This window comes from Neolamprologus brichardi, chromosome 6, assembly GCF_056152115.1.
Source record: "Neolamprologus brichardi isolate AB-2024 chromosome 6, ASM5615211v1, whole genome shotgun sequence".
Classification (NCBI taxonomy): Eukaryota; Metazoa; Chordata; class Actinopteri; order Cichliformes; family Cichlidae; genus Neolamprologus; species Neolamprologus brichardi.
This window is the reverse complement of record NC_142109.1, coordinates 17,833,780-17,853,423: the sequence shown is the minus strand read 5'-3', so window position 1 is coordinate 17,853,423 and position 19,644 is coordinate 17,833,780. Positions and strand designations below refer to the sequence as shown.

At 38.8% G+C, this 19,644-nt stretch overlaps 1 protein-coding gene across 2 annotated transcripts; it reads right to left on the bottom strand.

The window, feature by feature from the left end:
* Positions 1 to 7,248: 7,248 nt before the first annotated feature.
* On the bottom strand, positions 7,249 to 18,084 carry ankrd49 (ankyrin repeat domain 49). 2 transcript variants are annotated; one of them, XM_006787203.3, is made up of 3 exons: positions 17,781 to 18,084; positions 14,599 to 14,820; positions 7,249 to 10,436 (listed from the first exon to the last, which is right to left on the bottom strand). In XM_006787203.3, the coding sequence occupies exons 2-3, from the start codon at positions 14,809 to 14,811 to the stop codon at positions 9,960 to 9,962; spliced, it is 690 nt and encodes a 229-aa protein (XP_006787266.3). In that variant the 5' UTR covers positions 14,812 to 14,820; positions 17,781 to 18,084; the 3' UTR covers positions 7,249 to 9,959. The 2 variants fall into 2 exon arrangements, with proteins under 2 accessions (XP_006787266.3, XP_035762275.2); XM_035906382.2 differs by having other exon boundaries at positions 14,599 to 14,817.
* Positions 18,085 to 19,644: the final 1,560 nt, after the last annotated feature.

The window sequence follows — 19,644 nt, the reverse complement described above, 5'->3', positions numbered from 1 at the left end:
CTTCAGCCAATACCTTTTGATTAGCCTTGTCTCATGCTTTCTTGCTTTGTGGTAGATCTTTGTTCTGTCTTCACTGAGATATTTGAATGCTAATCAATAAAACCACCAAACTTCAAACTTCAATTAGTGACCTGACCATAATTGCAAGCCACAAAAAGAGCAATATTTTCAGAATGAATCCAATCCACAGTGGGGTTATGTTTGTACAACCATGCACGATGTGGAAAAATAAAATAACAACGAAGCCAGACTTCTAAAGTTAATGAAATTCAAAATGCAAATAATAATAATAAAAACTAATTTTAAAATATTTACTTGAGTAATACAACAGTGAAAGAGGATATGAGAAATAATAATAATAAAAAAGACAATAAATACACGCTCACAGGTCATCAGGTACACCTTGCTAGTATGAGGTTGGACCCCGTCTTCCTTGAGAACTGACTTAATTCTTCACAGCACAGATTCAACAAAGTGCTGAAAACAATCCTCGAAGATTGTGGATGATGTTGACATGAAAGTATCTCACAGTTTGCAGATTTGTCAGCTGCAAATCTATGATATGAATTTCCTATTCCACTGCATGCTAAAAGTGATCTGTTTGATTGAGATCTGGTGACTGTGGAGAGCATTTTAGTTCAGTGAATTCATTGTTATTTTTATGAAACCAGTTTGAGATTACCGGAGCTCTGTGACATCCATTGGAAGATGGATACGCTGTGGTCACAAATTTCCGCTACGACCAGCAACGATACTCAGACTGTGGTGGTTAAATGATGCTCACTTTGTATTAAGGGGACCAAAGTGTGCCAAGAAGATATCCTCCACACCCTTACGCCACCAGCAACCTAAATGTTGATAGGAGGAATGGGTGTACCTAATAAATAAATGAATGCACAACATATCATTTTATCTCTCTTTCAGTTCAATAAGGTAGTTTTAGGATACTTTGTGCAAAAACAGTTGCAACAGTGTATCCACTGATACATTTAATCAATAAGAACATTTAATAAATTAAAAGATGCCCCATAGAAGCCAGGCTTCTTCTTCTACTGTTCTTAGATCTTGTGGACGGCTGCTCCAGAGACTCACAACATAAAGACTGAAATGAGCACCATGGACTCTTTTCATTTTTGTATTGGAGCAGATAAGAGAATAGACAGAGCAGCTTATGAGGCTTTCTTTTGTTTAAATACTGTTGAGCATTTCTCGATAGTCTTTTGAAGAGATTACGGCTATTTGTAGAATAATTACTAAACTTTAAAATGATAAAATGTTTCGGACTAATTGTGGAGATTTATGGATGAACGGCAGCTGATTACTGTATTCTGTCCATCCTGCAGGTTATAAAAGAAAGCTCCAGCTTTTCCACGTGCAGCTCACAGAGAGAGAAATGTTCCTGCAATGATAAAAAGCTGTTTGTGTGAAATGCCACAAATGACATTTGAAATTAAAAAGCTAAAACTGGGGTGAGTGTTTTAGCACAAAATCACCAGCTGCCACGCTGATTAAATGTTAAAACCTTCATTAACCACTTGTCTTGGAAAAGTAAATAATTACATAGATTTATCTCATCAATGTCTCATCATGCGCACACGTCACAGCTGGTACACAGAGTGTCGGTGAGGGTTTTACTGTCACACATCAGAGGTTTCCAAATAGCTTGTCGCAGGATTTAATGCTTAAGCTTGTTTTTGATGCACTTCGCGAAATCTACTTTCAGAGAGGAGGTCGCTCTAGGAGTTCAAGCTTTTATGTTTAGAAGGAAGTATGTTTTTTTATTGGAATTTTATTTGGGATGTCTTTGGTTTGAATTTTCATACTCGCTTTTTATCACTTTATCACTATTTGTTTGCACTTTGCAACTTTTTATCAATTGCTACACAAAGTGTTAAATCAGTATTTCTGCAAAGTAAAACAAAATCCAGGTCGTCTTATGCAAGCTACAGTCCGTGATGATCAGTTATTCACATGCATTTTATTGGAAACACCTGGCTACCACTTACACGAAAGCAGTAAGAGTGTACTCAGTTTCTCACAGGACTGTATTTTGGCCGTTGTATAATAAAACCACGAAAAACAACCGAGGCTCTGTCGGTTCAAGTGACATGGTGAATTATTCAAGAATGTATTAAAAACCTAAAAAAGAGACTCACACACACACATCAGTTACTTTATAAAGGCACTGGTTTATGGACTGTCTTGCTATTAAGAAGAAGTGAATCTCTAATGGAAATGCATGCGGCATTTCAAAATAGCTTTAGTACATTAAGACCTTCAACTAGTTTAATACAAAATGAATCATTCATGCGATTTACAAAAGAAAAATAACCTTCTACCTGCTGGCAACCATGTGCCAACTATACATCTACGTTCCCAGTCCACATGTTGCAAATGCCAAAGGCATAAATCAATTTAAAGCTACTTGTTATTGGCCAATTACAGCATAAGCAATCTTAAACCACTTTACATCAGAATACTAAAACCCTAGAATACAAAGAAAAACCCAACAATTTGCTTCAAGTAAGCAAATAAAGCAAATATTACAAGAAAAGAAGCGTTTTAGCAGCAGCTTTGGATGCTGAGATACCTGCAGGAAGAGAGGGAGTGAAAGAAGCACAAACTACAGGAGACACAAAACACCACATTACATGTTATGTAGTGGAATATAAATTCACGAGGGGAGGAGGGCAGAGCAGAGTGCCTCCAGCAGAATAGGCTAGATGCATAAATGGTAAATGGTAAATGGCCTGTATTTATATAGCGCTTTACTAGTCCCTAAGGACCCCAAAGCGCTTTACATATCCAGTCATCCACCCATTCACACACACATTCACACACTAACTGGTACAGCTCTAAGTACACTGTACCAAAAATGAAAGTTTGACATCTAATGTTAAATGTAGAGAACTGAGAGCTGGTTCCACAGGAGAGGAGCCTGACAGGTAAAAGTGGGGAACCTCTAAGATCTTAGTGGTCTGCTGGGATAATATGATGAGGTCTTTAGAATTAATTTGTGGCTTTTACAGGGAACCGATGAATGTGAGACGTGAGAAGCACAGGTGTATATTTCAGGGCAGATGAAGAGGTCATGTCCCTCTGACGTTTCCAAGCGGAAAAATGTGAGGGTCTTTTTCTCCCAGCAAAGTTTGATTATGAGTAACGAGTGCATCCAATCACTTTTATGGTAAACATAATTATCCCCACCACATACACACAGTGCTGTGAGTTCAGTCACCTGCTGCACAGCCCCCCTTAAAAACAAGAAAGGCGTCTATTAAGTTTAGTTTGTTAACAAATCTGTAGCTACCCACTGCCTGGGCATGTTTTTGGTGAGCCTCAGTGACATAGCTGAGATGAACACGATCCAGAAAATGATCCAAAACCACAGATGTGTGTTTCAACACATCTGAGCATTCAACATGCGCAGCTGGTACATTAAAATAAATGAATTTATCATTCACATAAACAAGGAGGCTACTTCCCAAAAAGACACAAAAACTCAGAATCTCCTGTGTGGACTGAGCCAAACAAAAAAGAGGAGAGAAGAGTGAATCATATCTGTATGAGTGTTAACTCATCAGAGATAATAGTACATTCAAAAATAATATGAGCTGAGAATAACAATTTGAAATAAATGCAAAATGCCCGGGATGCACCTGGCATTATGTTTCAGCAGTGTTGACTCATTATGTGGTGTCTTATTTAGTGTTTTCTTTGCATCAATGAAGACACATCCAGCATAAATTTACGCAGAAAGAGATACTAATTGATGCATGAGGGGAGGAGGGTTAGGTAAGTATTATGATGACAAAGTATAACACTGAAGTTATATTTTCAAAATAATTCCCTTTTTTCTAAAAAAGAAAAAAAGTCCAAGCATAACCAAAAAAAGAGACCAGTGGTTATACCATGCTGGGTTAAATATAATTTTTTCCAGTTTTGCACTTTGGAGACAGTGCAGGCCACACTCTTTAATGTGCTTCTTTCCAATGGTGAACCACCAGCTACAAGCATGTTCATTTAATTGAGGTGTTAATGAAGTCCAAGTTGCTTTGATAGTGTCACAGTCTGGCGGTGGCAGACTGTATTAATTGTGAAGAGTGGACCCAAAATGCAGACACGAAGGAACTTGGACCAAAGCTTGAGTATTAACAAAAAGCGAGCCATTTAATAAGGCTGGTAAAAGGGTACAAAGAAAGGGCAAGGCAAACTGAAGTAAACTAACATCAACCTAAACTGGGAGAACTAAATAAACAAGAAGAAAAACCTAGACATGAAACTTGGAAACATGACATGGAAACCTTGGCGTGAACAACAGACAACCTGACAAGGAATGAACAGAAACACACAGACTAAATACACACAAGGGTGATTCGGGGAAGTGGAAACACATGGGGAAACAGCTGACACTAGTCTGACATAACGAGACAAAGGAAGTAAAGCTGACTACACTGACATAGGACACAGACCTTCAAAATAAAACAGGAAACATGAGACACAGACAAGACAATATAACCCTGACAACATAAGACATGCAGCATGAAACACATAAAGGGCAAAAGGAGACTAAAACACAGGGGTAGAAGACACAAGGGGAATCTAAATAAACAAATGAGCTTAGATAACCTAATGAACTAAAAAAAGAAACCATAAACATCAAAATAAACTAAAATTCAAAACGCTGGGTCAACAGACCCAGGAACGTGACAGATAGCAACCTTTAGCTCGTCTGTACTTTGAGTCGGGTGTATCTCCTTTTCTGCTTGACAATACTGCATACATATGTTGTGGGTTTTAGGTCAGGTGAGTTAACTGGCACAGTAATAACATGGTCATCAAATCTTTAGTTTGGGCTCTGTGCAGAGGTGATAGGTGCTGCTGGAAAAGGAAATCAGCCTCTCCATAAACCCTATAATCAGATGGCAGCATGAAGTGCTCCTAAATCTCCTGGTAGATGCTGTGTTGAGTTTGGATTTGATAAAACACACTGGACCAACGACCGCAAACAGAAGCAGCTGACATGCCAACCCAAATCATTACAGACTGCAGAAACACACTGGACTTCAAACACATTGGGTTTGGAGTCTCTCCACACCTCACACTGCAGGACCTTCATTTCCTGATGAAATGTAAAATTTACTTTCATCTGCCGACTTTGGACCACTGAGCAACAGTCCACTTCTTTTTCTCCTTAGCCCAGAAAAGATGGATCTGGTTTTGTCCCTACTTCAGGAGTGACTTGATTAGGAACGTGACCGGGATTGCACTGGTAAACTTGTCATCCCAGCCTTTGCCAAGTCGGCCAATGGGCCGATGGGTGATGCAACTAGCCCCTCCCCTACCTTCCCTTTATGCTAATACACCTTGTAGAAAAGCATTTATGTGGGAGAAGTGTTTGATAAAGATGCACAAACAACAGCGAAAAGATAAGAGAGAAAAAGACACTACAAATCGTTTCCTGAATACATTTGTGCATGGTGGATCTTGAAGCACTGGCACCATCCTCATGAAGCTCTCCAAAGGTCTTGACGTGACCTTTCCTGACAGTTTTCTCAAGGTTGTTGTCATCCTTGCTGCTTCTGTACCTTTTCTCACCACAGTTTTCCCTTCAAGTCAACTTCCCATTAATATGCTTCAATGCAGCTCCCTGCAAACAGCCAGCTTTATCAGCAATAACCTTCTGTAGCTTACCCTCCTCGTGAAGGATGTTGCTGGACAACTGTCCAATCAGTAGTCTGCCTCTAATTACAACTGCTTTAAAGGAAATTAATATTATTACTATATTAATAGATATTATATTATTTAGATATTCTAAAAATATGAAAAAAAGAATTTATGACTTCATGAACTGTAATCATCAAAATTAAAGCAGGTTTAATTATTTCATGTGTCATATAGAAAGGTTTACTTTTTTAAAATTAAATTAAAAAAATATTTTTCAACATATTCTAATATTTGTATTTATATTATATTTGCTAAATGTCTAGTCTACATTAACACCAAAAAGGTATTTGGATGTTACATTTTTTTCCTTTGAGCTTAATTTTCATTTCAGTTTATTTACTGCATACTTGCGTTCAGTGCTAGCTGTTGCTCACACTGTTAGCTGATATTAATTTTATTTTTCAGGTTTGGGAGTAACAGGAAGATACATTTTTGGTTTTGGCAGAGATAAGAATATGGATCTAGTATAATTATATTCTGTGCTTTCTTGAACTGGGCAGCACGGTGGTGCGGGGGTTGCCTCACCACAAAAAGGCTCTGGGTTTGAATCAGTCATCTGGCCTGGACCTTTCTGTGTGGCGTTTGCATAGTCTGTCCCAGTAGTCTGGAATATGAGCGGTTGTCTGTCTTTCTGTGTTGGACCTGGGACAGTCTGGCAACAGGGTGTACTGTGGCTTTTGCCCTCTGATAGCTGGGATAGGATCCAGCCCCTAGCCACAACCCTAATAAGCCAAAGTAGATGGATTTTTTTCTTGAATTCCTATACATATAAAATGTATAATATGCTACTGTATAAGTTGCTGTTTCTTGTCTGTATACAAGAAACTACTGACAGCTGAGGACCAAAAAAGTGTTTGTGTTGTTTAAAGTTTTGTACATTCTGCACAGAGCCCTTGAACAGAAATATCCTCCAATCAGTGAGAAAACTGCACTCAGCTATTCAGACCGCACAGCACATCAGAATGCAGTCCTTCAAAAACACCCAATATGCTGTTGTAAATGGTGCCTTAATAAAAAAGCTTGACCCAACCAGGAGAGAGACTGAGACGTGAATATTGTGTTAAAATGCTCACAACCAACATGCAACAGAGAATTTTTGCTGCTGTGAATTCACAGTATTATAGTTCCGTGACTCATAAATAATCCATATCTCATTACTAAGAAGGACATTGTAGGCACTTACAAAAGAAATCTGCAACAAACCTAAACTTTAATCACACCTCCCTGGTTTTCCCAGTTTGGCTGTGCCTCAGTCAGATTCCTTTTGAAATTCTCTTTTGAGTCTTTTCATGGCATTGAGAGTTAAAGTGGTGGGTTTGTCCCACAGAGCAGATCACTTGTCATTGTGTTCAAAGGCGGCAAAGCAGCCAAGGAGTGTAATAAAAACCGGATGATGTGTCTGCTTCTGCTATTGTATTTTGCACTCCTCGTGATGCTTTTTAACTCCTGACACAAGAATTTGGTGTCAGCAATCACAGTAATCATTGCTGACACCTATCACTGACAGACTTAAGCTGTCAGTGATAGCTGACAGCTTAAGTCTGTATTGGTTTTTTAACCTTTCTCACAGCTTTGTTATGGTTGTATGTGGTTTAAAAGGAACCCTGACAAGTTACTCTAAATATGTTACAAATTATCTCTACTACATAAAAACATACTTGAGAATAACTTAAAATTATTTTGGAGCCGTGGGAGCGGCAATGTTTTTTTTCGCACACAATGCATTCTGGGACGATGTCATGTGGTTGTCGGCAGTATAGGCGCTTTCGTTCAGCTAACCTGTTTTGTTTTTTATGGTGTTGCATTGTGATCTGCTATATAATTTAATTGGTATTAATTAACTTGCCTATTAGTGACCTAGTTACGACTTGGTAGACCAGTGCTATACTGGTCATGGAGGCTAACAAGGGCTGCCCAAAGAACTGGATTAAGACATACGGCTTCAAAGTTTTGGTGCATTGTGTTGCATGGAGAATCTGTAAATATAACGATATTGTAATTTCACTGTATAATAAAAATTAGAATTCTGTTAATGTTTTTATCATGCTATTATGTGATACCATGGATAGCTGCTGCTATAAAATTGAGCTCTTTACAACAAACGCTCTCAGTCGCCGTTGCCATTGGAAGGCAGTAGCCCCCATAGACACCAGTAGTTTTCCCTCACTCTCGCGTCCTCATGTGACGGATTGTTTTCATCTTCATCTAAACTAAGTACTGGTTGACTATTTTCATCCTCTCTCTCGGTTTGTTCTGGTTCAAACTGTGATGCGGTGCAACCGTATGATGTCACCAGAGTGCATTGAGAAGTAAATAACAACAGCGGCCTACTTGTAAATCGGTTATATATAAAATGTGCTTAAAAGGAAAACATTTGGCGTATTTTAATACCACATATATATTATTGAAAGCACATACATATTTTAACACAAACATGTTTTAATAGCCGGGGTTCCTTTTAATGGTCATTGCCTGAGAAAAAGCATGCAATACAGAGAAGATGATCTGTAAAACCTTGTCACACAAAGTAAGAAGCTATTATTAAAAACTTGAATATTTAGCAGTAACTGAAAAGAAAAATATTCTAGTTGCGACCTATGTTGCACACAGCATGCTTAAACTACCTTACTTTAACTGTTGATGCCAGAGGTCAGAGCATAACCAAACTGCTTTGAGCTGACAGGAAGGCCAACAGTAAATCAAATATTAACTCAAAAATTAAACTCACTTTAACTAGACAGCACCAAATCACAATAACAGTCGCTCAGTTTTATCTGGATTTATAAGCTGGAAATTAGAGGTCATCCAGGTCTTTATGTCTTTAAGATGTTCCTGCAGTTTAACTAATTGGTGTGTGTTACCTGACTTCCGACTTCATAGATAAACCTGGGTATCATCTGCAAATCAATAAAAATGCATGCTAATGATATTGCCTAAGGCAGGGGTCTCCAATCCCAGTCCCTGCAGGTTTTAGATCTCACCCTGCATCGGTCAACACACCTGAATCACATGATTAGTTCATTACCAGGCCTCTGGAGAACATTAAGACATGTTGAGAAGGTAATTTATCCATTTAAATTAGTTGTGATGGATCAAGGCCACATCTAAAACCTGCAGGGACACCGGCCCTCGTGGACTGGGATTGGGGACCCCTGGCCTAAGGGAACCATATATAATGTCAGCAGAATCCTAGAACCCTGTGGACTTCCCATTTACATTAACACATTGGCGTTTATTAGATATGATTCAAATCACAGCAGTGCAGTATCTATGGCATGCTCCAATTTCTATAATAAAATATTGTCAACAGTATCAAACACTGCTACGGGTACGGGTTAGCCATACGAGCACAGACATAAATCCACTGTCAGAGGCCATAAGAAGATCAGTATGAATATTCACTAATAAGCACAAGTTACAACCAAGTTATGTAGTAAAGCATCTCTTAAAATATGTCAAACCTTAAAGCAGATGGGCTATAGCTGCAGAAGACCAACCTGGATGCCATCTCTGTCAGCTAAGAACAGGAAATTGAGGCTACACAACAAGTTCACTATAACTGGACAATAGAAAATTAAAAAAAACATTGCCTGATCTGATAAGTCTCATCCATCCTACCTTTAATCAGTGTTTCAGGCTAGTAGTGGTGTTGTAATGGTGTGGGTTATATTTACTTGGCACATTTTGGGCACCATAGTACCAAGTGAGCATCGTTTGAGTGCCAGAGCCTACTCGAGTAACAAATAAAGTGGCTAATGAGTGTAAAGGTTAACACACAATTCCAAAGAAAACCTTTCAAGGTTGAAAAAGACTTTTAGTTAATAGGTAGATACTAAAATAACTACTCATATATAATGCTTTGAATTTCTAATATCTAAATGTCACTGAACAATTGGCACTCAGAAACACAGCTTGAATCTTATCACAGCATCTTTTCAGCTCCTCAGAAAACCTGCAATTTCAGGTTTAAGGCAGACTTTTTGTTAACCTGTGGTCTATTGCAGAATAAAAGAGAAGAAACTTTCAATCTAATTGTAAAGAAGATGAATTGGAGATTTGACATTCACGTTTATTAATGTTGCTTCAAAAGGAAACCTGACCATGAGCAAGACATCAATACTGCTTCAAACAGTAGAATGCAAGAGCATTTTAATTAATGTGCAGGATTCCATTTCTATACATTTTTTCAAGTGACAGCTAATGTGAAAGCCTGTGTGGGCCTGTGCTTTTGTTCATGAGATGGGCACCACATTCACATAGTCTTCCACCATCTCAAACATAAAGTGATGGGGCCCACTACGTCGAGCCACTTCTCCGGCAGTCTCCCCGCTGCTGCTGCGGAGCCCCGGCTTCAGATGGCGCTGAGAGAGCAGCAGCTCTAAGGTGTGTCTGGAGTCTGTTTTTGAGAAGCTTGTGTATGAAGCAGTGAGATGTAATGGTGTGAGTCCACCGTTGGTCTGGGCGTTCAGTTCCGCTCCGTGCTGCAGGAGACAACTCGCCACAGAAACGCGGCTCCAGCGGCAAGCGCTGTGAAGGGGAGTCCAGCCGTCGATGGTGCGGGGGTTGACCTTAGAGCCGCCGGCAAGCAGAGCAGAGACGACTTCGATGTGACCGCTATATGCTGCACGGTGCAGGGGAGTGTAACCATCTTCATCACAGCAGTGCACCAGCAAAGGATCAGCAGCTAACAAACTGTGGACTGTGGCAAGCTGAAAGAAAACCGCATAAAGTGATTGAAAGAAAACGTTTCATTTGAGCTGCTTTTTCTCAAATAAAACTTAATTTCTGCAACATTGATCACAAGGTTGGCTCCATTTGTGCTTCATGCAAACTATAAATAGTCACATAAGCACCTTCATTTATTTTTTACTTTGCGGTAAAGGCACCAAAAGCTGTCAAAGGACCTCATGCAGCAGTCTGATTTTCGGACTTCCTGATACCTCTTCAGCAAAGCTTTGGTTTAACCAACAAACTAATACCAGTAAGGTAGGCTAACAAAGAAAAAAGGTCAAAAGGAACACTCTGCAAACACTTGTCAACTAGTCTCTGGGCAGTAGAGAAACTTTAATGTAAACTGGAAACGTAGACTGTTCACCTTCAAAGTAAAGGTTATGCCTCACCACTGTAACTACAGACAGACAAAAGATTAATGTAGTTACTGTGATGTCACCAATTTCTAAACCTTAAGATAAGCATATTTGCAGTTGCCACTTTGATTTACTTAAGTTCCATTTAAATGTTTTTTTCACCGTATACCTCTTTTAACTACTGACTTCCAGCAACCAGTTGGCAATACATATTTTTCCTTGCAGCCGGTGGTTATCAGGGAGTTACCAACCTCCTGCTATGCTTGAGTAACTGGGGCCCAAGTCCAACTGCTAAATACAACGCAATGCACAAATTATGATTTAAAGACAGTAATGTCAGACTGAAAATCACCCTGCAGAAGGAAGAATTGCTGTTTAAATTATATTTACACATGCACTGTAGCCCCGGATCAGGCGTCAAAAGATCTTCTCCCTGCCAGCTTCCTTGTACAAAGTCAGTGCAAGGTCAAACTGAGAACACAGAAGGCAAAAGTTATTGGAATTTACAGCAAATGAGTGGGTGCTGCGCATCCTGCCTCCTACATGCTCTACCCAGCTACTTAGCTCCAAAGTTAAGCTGACTTTTTCCAGAGGTGAGAACACATCTGATGAAAATCTTCTGCTGTGGGTTACATGTACAAAAAGGAAACTCTGGACAGCTCCATGAAATTATTCTCCTGACATTATCAGGACTTACTGTCTGGAAACTGCTCAGCTGAATTCTTCTACTCACTTAATCAAGACAAAAATCAAGAAAATTTGTCATGACTCCAAATAACTTTGAATTATTTGGGAATTTATTCCACGCACAAATCTTTTTCAATTATGGTGTGTTGAGGAAAACTGCTGGATGTGACAGAGTTATAATGCACATAATGAACCTTGATTAAATCAGGCTGATGCAAGTTTAATTATCTGCAAGTGTATATTGTTTTTCATTCAGCTTTTGTGCATCTTTTTAGGGAGTTCAGGCTGTATTAAATGCATGGTGTACAAAGTCATGAGATTTTTTATTCCTCGGTGGAACTTCTGCAATTCTTGACATTTAAATATTGAATTTACCACAAGTCTCAGACAGCAGGCTACTCATACAGCTATACTGGTGTATTAGTATATAGTTCTATAATTTTTAATCTGGACGGTCACTTTGTAAACTCTGACTGTGTTTTGTTTTTATTTTTTATATAACTGGGGAAAAGGTATTGATGCCTTCTGAGTTTTAAACTTTGAAATTCAAATATAATCACTGCTGCCTGTGAAATATTTACAACTAATTCACGAGTTCCCATTTGTGGTTAGAGAGCCATGTGTAATTTTAACTAGAAGAAATAATCATTTAAAAAAAAAAAAAATCAACATTCAAGACTATTTATTTACACTATTTAACCTTCTCAAGTGGAAACAAATTAAAGGATACCACAAACCATCCTGCCTGTGGTCAATGTCTCTGTGGGATTAGAACAAAAATCTGCCAAAATAAAGGATGCATATGATTAAACTGTGCTTTTGTCTTTGTCCTTAAAGGTGAGGTGTAAAAATAAAGTGAATATACGAAGCTGATTAGTTTTGCCATTCCTCTACCCTCACACTTGGATGATGTCCAGCTTCAGCCAGTAGGAATTTTATGCAGTTACTGTTAGTTGCTGCTTAGATCTCACAGCAGGCCAGAGATGTGTAAAATCTGCAATGCTGAGAAACGCTGAAAAGTTCAAACATTAAATCTCTTGGTGTGCTGTGTTGCTGGCAGTTTCTTTAGCATTCCCTAATGATATGCCAGAGAAAAATAGAAAAAAGTTAGACAACCACTCGATCATCACGCTATAGCACAGTCAGATAAAACTTCAGGAATATCAATCTTGTCCAATTAGAAAACAGAAACCATTTTCAATCAGTTTTAAGTGCTTGGGTGCAAATGAAAGTGATGACAGGTGCACTGCAGAAGCATCAATGACACAATCCCCCCCAAAAAGACAGAGGTTTTGCAGGTGGTGTGCACAGACTCCTGCTGCCTCCTTCTCCCTACTGAATGCTTTTTTCCTAGTTCATGCTCGTTGTTCGTGTCTTTGTCAGTACCGTAGCAACAGAGGTTACCTGCACCCCATTCAAGTTGCACATGTAGTCCAGCTCCTCCAGGACGCCACATTTCATTACCAGCCACACACACTCATAGAACTGGAGTTTTGTCCTGTAATGACTATTTAAGCAGCTGCTTATTTGCATTTAAAGCCACACACATTGAAACAGTCGAAACGGATCAAAATCAGAGGGACACATTTCATGTGAGAAATGTTTCACTGTCAAATTTGCAAACTTGACAGTGAAACTTAGAGAACATTACATAAAAAAAATGTCTTTTATGTTTGGTTTTACAATACACGTCTGTGCTTAGTGCCGCTGCTGAGAATATAAGAACATGCCGTGTGGTCTGTCGGGGAAAATATTTGTTTGACAAACATTTGACTTTAATGCAGCGACTTTAATTTGTGTCAATTTTAATTTCCATCCTGAGATGAAGACTCAAAGGTCATGACTGGTTTGAAATTCATAAAGCATCAGCTTGTGCTGTGATTTTTTTCCCAGTGTGTGCCCCCAGGACTTAAATTCAAACTTGAATAAATAGTGTCTAGTAATTGACCAAGAGGGATGCTTGGCTGAGAAATTGCAGTAAATAGACGTGGCAGTCAGTGTATCCTGAACTAAAATTTAGGGGAGACATCAGCAACAGCAAAGACCGGCGGCTCTATACCTTCAGTTTTCATTTCCCAGTGACCTTTAAAATAAAAAAAGCTCATGCTTTAAAATAACTTAGGTTTCCGGAGGCGTAGTTTTACAGTTTTAAAACAGTCAACAAATAGTCAGCAGCAGATGCTACATTGGATAACTCCGTATCTTACAGAGAAAACCAGTGACAAAGAAGGAAAAAGAACAGACTGATCTGCTCGCAGCTGCTGACTGCAAAGAGGAAGATGATGGGGAAGAGGGCAGGAGTGTGTGGCGGGAAGCAAAGTGCTGCTTTTAAGATGACAGCAAAGGGAAAAATGTATTTTTGTGGTATTATGTTGAGACCACTGAAAGCTGCTGTCGCCATTTTCACGACAGGAAAAAGTCATTTGCAGAAGAAGCTGTACTGCGACAGCCGTTTAATCTCGGAACAATAATAGTGTTAACTCATTTCCTGGTCACTTCTGAGACTGAAGCGTATTTAGGTGAACTTTATATAAGTTTGGTATCTTTAGTTAAGTAAAGGTCATCTACAAAGAGTTGGGATCAAAACGGGTAAAATTCATCTTAAACTACCACAGATTCTGGTCTGTGGCAAAAATATATATATGTAAAAAAAAACCTACAGTAGTTGACAAAAGTGAGCTAAACTGCAGCAGCACAAGATGTTCATGTTGATACATGATTGAACTCAAAGTTTAACTATTCAGGCTACAATATAAGAGAGGATATTATCTCCTTCCTTTGGGTTCTACTGTAGTTCACGTGGTGAAGGAAGGAAAACAACTAAACTTCTCTTTTCTTTCTCTCTTTTTTTTTTTTTTTTAAACGCTGCAAAAACGAAGACGAAGCCAGAAGGGAATTGGTACCAGTTGGCACCAGGAAAAACTGGCACTTTGTTTCAATAGATTCACACTTTAAATTAGGTACCCTGTCAGCAATGACAGTAGCTCACTGTAAAACAAGGATGGAAAACATTTTTCCCCATACATAATATCATAATAATGATATTATTTTAAAGCTCTACTGCTCACCCCTAATCTGAAAACAAAACTGGACTTACGCGATTGTTTTCTGCCGCCCACAGAATGAGCTCGTTGGGTTCATCTTTGAGAGCTTCCTCCTTTTCCAGATACCACTCCTCACTGTGCTCCCTCTCCTCTGGCTCTTCTTCATCGTCCTTGCTTCCGGTCCACACGCTGCCAGACCCTCGGGGGATCAGGTGTCCGTGTGTGTCAAGAAGCTCGAGCTGGTTAAAATCTTCTGGAAACTCCATCAGTCGCTGCTTTGGACAGAGAAGACATGTCAGAGTTATTAGTTTGTTCCTCGTGTTAAGGTTGAAGTAGACACAAACACCAGTGAGCCACCCAAAGAACCAATTAATTTCTACCTAGTGTTTGTGTAAGATATGATCGACCAGATCTTTAAAATGTAAGTGTGCAACCGACCTAAAGCCTAGTGGCTCATTTATTTCCCCCAGTTCTTTATAGACCGCATTGGATAAAAACTGTCCAGCATCATTAGGATTACAGAAACATATCCAGCTGCTGTGCTCGGGCTACCTCACTGCTGACAAACAGTCATTATAGAAGAATCTGGCATGCACAGATGGTTTCATAATTATTTTTGTTCTGTTGCTTCTTAAATTTGATATTTGCACCTTAATAGTAAGTAAGTAAGTAAGTAAGTAAGTAAACTTTATTTATTAAGCGCTTTTCACAGACAGACAATCACAAAGCGCTGTACACAAATATTAAAATAAACAGTAAAATCAATAAACATTATATACAATGTAAAAGATCAAATGTAAATAATGTAAAAATATAAAATATGTAGATCAACAAAAGGCTTGTTTGAACAGAAGAGTTTTTAACTGTTTTTTGAAAGAATCCACAGAGTCAAGCAAACGTAATTGTAGTGGCAAACTGTTCCACAGCCTTGGTGCAACAGACTGAAAGGCTCTGTCCCCTTTTGTCTTCAGTCGTGTACGGGGAACAACTAAGAGACTCTGAGTCTGTGAGCGGAGATGACGAGCAGCAGTGTATTTTATAAGAAGCTTGGATAAGTAATCTGGAGCCTGGCCATTTAGTGCTCTGTATGTTAAAACAAGAATTTTAAAGTGAATTCTAAACTCTATTGGGAGCCAATGTAAAGAATATAAGATGGGAGTAATGTGAACACGCTTGGTAGAGCGAGTCAGTAGTCTGGCTGCTGCGTTTTGTATAGCTTGGAGGCGAGAAAGAGATAGTATTATAGTAGACAAATAATAAGCCATCACATCTGTTGTTCCCGTCAGATTCTTTCTTAGCTGCAGCACTGACACAATGAGGGAATTAATGAGTAGAAAAATAATTAAAACCTATTTTGGTAACTGGAAAATGTCAAATACAGACCTTTCAAGTTTCTCAAATGTGAGCTGTCATTCCATTATTCCTAGTTTGCAATATCAGAATGGTTAATTGACTGGCAGACTTTACAATAGAAACCATTTTATCGTCATTTTTGTTATCATCAGACATTCTCGCATCAGGTTTTTAGCTATTTTTTTTTTCTTTCTCCCTTTTATGTCAGTCTAAATTAAATCTATTAGGTAGGACAAATCTGACTAATCTCAGTGGTTAAAAAATAATTAACTGAAAATTTACTGAAAGGGAAGTGATGAAAATTATAATTGTATCAAAGTAAAAACAATGTTTAATTTTACAAGGCGTGAATCGTAAAGCTTTAAGTGATTGCTGCCTATTAAAATAGGGTTAGGACAATAAATCTGATGAGTTTGGGTGACTCAGGATGTTAGAGCACAACCCTGGTTTGACAGTGTAACTGTTGTGGGTGGACTCTCAGTGCAGAATACTGTAAATGTCAGAACAAAAACAAACATGTTCCTGTTCAGGGGGCTTCTCTTTAGGCTTTGATGTTGGGAACTCATCCTGGGAAACTTCTGTTTGGTCACCCGGTTGTAGCGTGAGGCTCCGCTGTCATCATTAGTGACACTCAGGATTGAGGAGAGTGAAAGGGATTTCCTGAAAACTGCACTGGAAACAGTCCAGAGGTGCAGAGAAAGGTGACTTTAAGAGGCATCAGGTGTGGTTTTTTTTGACTCCAAACATTTTTGTTTTGGAGCCATTAAGAAGTGGACTGCAAATCAGACATTCTCCTTCAGAATTTTCTGGTAGAAAGCAGAATTCATGGTTGCATCAGTTACGACAAGTCATCCTGATCCTGAAGCCACAAAGCAGCCCCAGACCATTACACTACCGCCACCAAGTCGTCGTGTTCCTTTTGGTCAGCAGTGGTTTTTGCCTGTTTGTTGTTTTGCAACCTCCTGGATAAGTCGTTGATGTGTTCTTGGAGGAATTTTGGTAAGCTGGCCACTCCTGGAAAAGTTCAGTGGTTAAGCTGGTCATTTCTAGACAGTACCTCTCACAGCAGTTTGCTGGAGTCCAAAACCTTGGAAATATCTTTGTAATAATTTCCAAACTGATAGATGAGAAATTGTTTCTCAGGAGTTCTCAACTTTCTTTAGATTGTGGCATGATGTGTTGCTTTTAGAGATCTTTAAATCTACTTCACTTTGAAAAAACAGGTTCTATTTACATATTTCATAATTGAAGAGGTCCAACGGTAACCAGGTCTTTGCATGGCTAGCTTTCCAAAAAAAATGTGATTATTGGCATTGAATTTGTGACTTAACAAGGTGGGAAATTACATTTTGACAGTGGCCGGTGCGGTTTTTATAACTTTTACCCTCAATAAATGAAATCACCACTTACATACTGCATTTTGTATTTACTCGGGTTACATTTGTATAGTATTAAAATTTGCTCATTGTTTCACTTGACTGTAAATGTTAAAGAAAAAAAGCCCTGTTAACCTGACTCATGTGCATTAAAAATTTATTATCTTCATCAATGCTTCTTCAGCATTAAGTCTTTATTCATGCTCAAATGTAAAGCAAAATAATGTAGGGATTAGAACTGGAGCTGTAATGCAAGTCAATGAAAATAAAACATCTTTAAGGGGTCCTAAATAACCTGACAACGACCCTATTTCTTGAGAAATGTTCACTTATAAATGAACGTGACAGCTTTATTAGAAGACCTCCAAAGGTTGATTCTGTTCATCTGGACGGAGCGTTTTCAGTGGGAGAAACGTTTCGTCACTCATCCAAGTGACTATGAGTGACACAGAGAAGTTAGATTAATTTTACAAGCAGTTCACGACATTTAAATCACACTTACACACCTGAAACTGTTCCGCCAGATGCCGTTGTGATCGTAGGCTGTTCAAACCGTTGTTGACATTCCGCACCGTGACGTATGGTAGCCGTGTTTTGACGTCCACTATCTGTGAAGCAACTCTCTTCAAACACCGCTCACCGACAAGAGTGTAACTGCTCTAACTGCTAGCATAGAAAAGCAAAGCGAAGTACGTTTCACCTCGTCCACATAAAAACACGCTGCAGTGAAGACAAGCGGGATATGTAGTTCTTCGCCTAGTTAGCGCAAAGCAGACACGCAATTGAAAGACTCCATTACCCACAAACGCTCGCGGAGGGTTACTTCTTCTTTTATTCGACATCTGGTAATAAAGCTTTTTTTTAAAGAACTTTATTTACAAACAACAGTATAACATACAAGGCACCATCATTAATCCGAATATGTAATATCCTCGGTTGAGCATTATAGCAAGAAAGGAAAAAAAAAAAAAAATTAAAAACAATAAACACAAAGCCAAAAGAGTTAGCACAAAAAGAAAGAACAGTCATTGAAGGATTTGAACCAAAGGCAAAAAATAACATGAACAAAAAAGGGCAGTCATGATTATAAAATAGGGAGGTTTCTTTTTTTTAACATAGATTAAACTCGTTAAATAAAACAACAAGTTTATGAGATCTGGTAGTAAAACTGCTGCTTCCGTCTGGCAGAAAAATTGGTGCCGGTGTTATAAATACAGATTTAATAAACAGTTAGTAGTGAACACGGAGGAAGTGTTGAACATACCGATATCGATACTTTTAAACTTAAAAAGGTAGCTAATGTAGGGGAGAGCAGTGTGTCATGATTTATGAGATGAATTATGATTAATTTGGAAATTCTGATCACTAAATCACTTTTAGTTTTAGTTTTCACAATAATTTGCTAATAAAAACAAACCTGCTTTTGATTTATTTTGAAAATATATTTTATGGCAGTCAACTAAAAAAATTATTTTTTTTAACACAATTTAGTGGGCTACATACCCAACTTAGAGGATAGAAATAAAGTATTGATCCAGTCGTGCTGGCACTTACCAATATCAGCATTTGTATCTATAGTGTAGAGCAGCGGTCCCCAACCCCCGGGCCTCGGACCGGTACCGGTCCGTGAGTCGTTTGGTACAGGCCGCGAGAGTTGAGGCTCAGGTGTGAAATGTATAGTTTTCAGGGTTTCTATCGGTTTTCAGCGTTATTTTGTTATAGATTTTATCATTTACTCGGTTTTCCTTGGTCTTTTCACGTGTGTTATGAATAAATTTTCTTTTTTTCGGTACCGGTACTAGTTTTATTTTGTTGTATTTATCCGCGACACCTTAAAGGCCGGTCCATAAAAATATTGTCGGGCATAAACCGGTTCGTGGCGCAAAAAAGGTTGGGGACCGCTGGTGTAGAGTGATCGGATTGAGCCTCCTGACATCTTTGTGTGTGTGTTTTTTTTTTTTTAAGGAGTGAGACTTTCTGGTAATCTTCTAAAGTGATCTTGAACTGGCTTTCTGAAGGCTTTTGGAAGTTTTTCTTTGGACACTGCCTGCTTTTTCCACTCATTTTCAGTCCAGTCCTTGTACGTGAACTTTTTCATAGGAATGTTTTAACACGGACCTGTGAACCATTCAAACATAAAAATGCACCTGATTAAAGGGGTGAACTGGTGTTGTGTCCAGTAGCGGTTTTTGATACGGGTTGATACGGTTGCCTTGTGGGGGGCGGCATCACGGGCATCGGCAAAAATTATTTTTTTAAAAAATGCTTGTAGCCTACTCATGCTGCCCCGACGTCATGCCAGCGCATATTGGGAATGGGCACCGATTGGTTTTCTATCAGACAGTATGGGGCAAAAATAGCTAAGTCAAG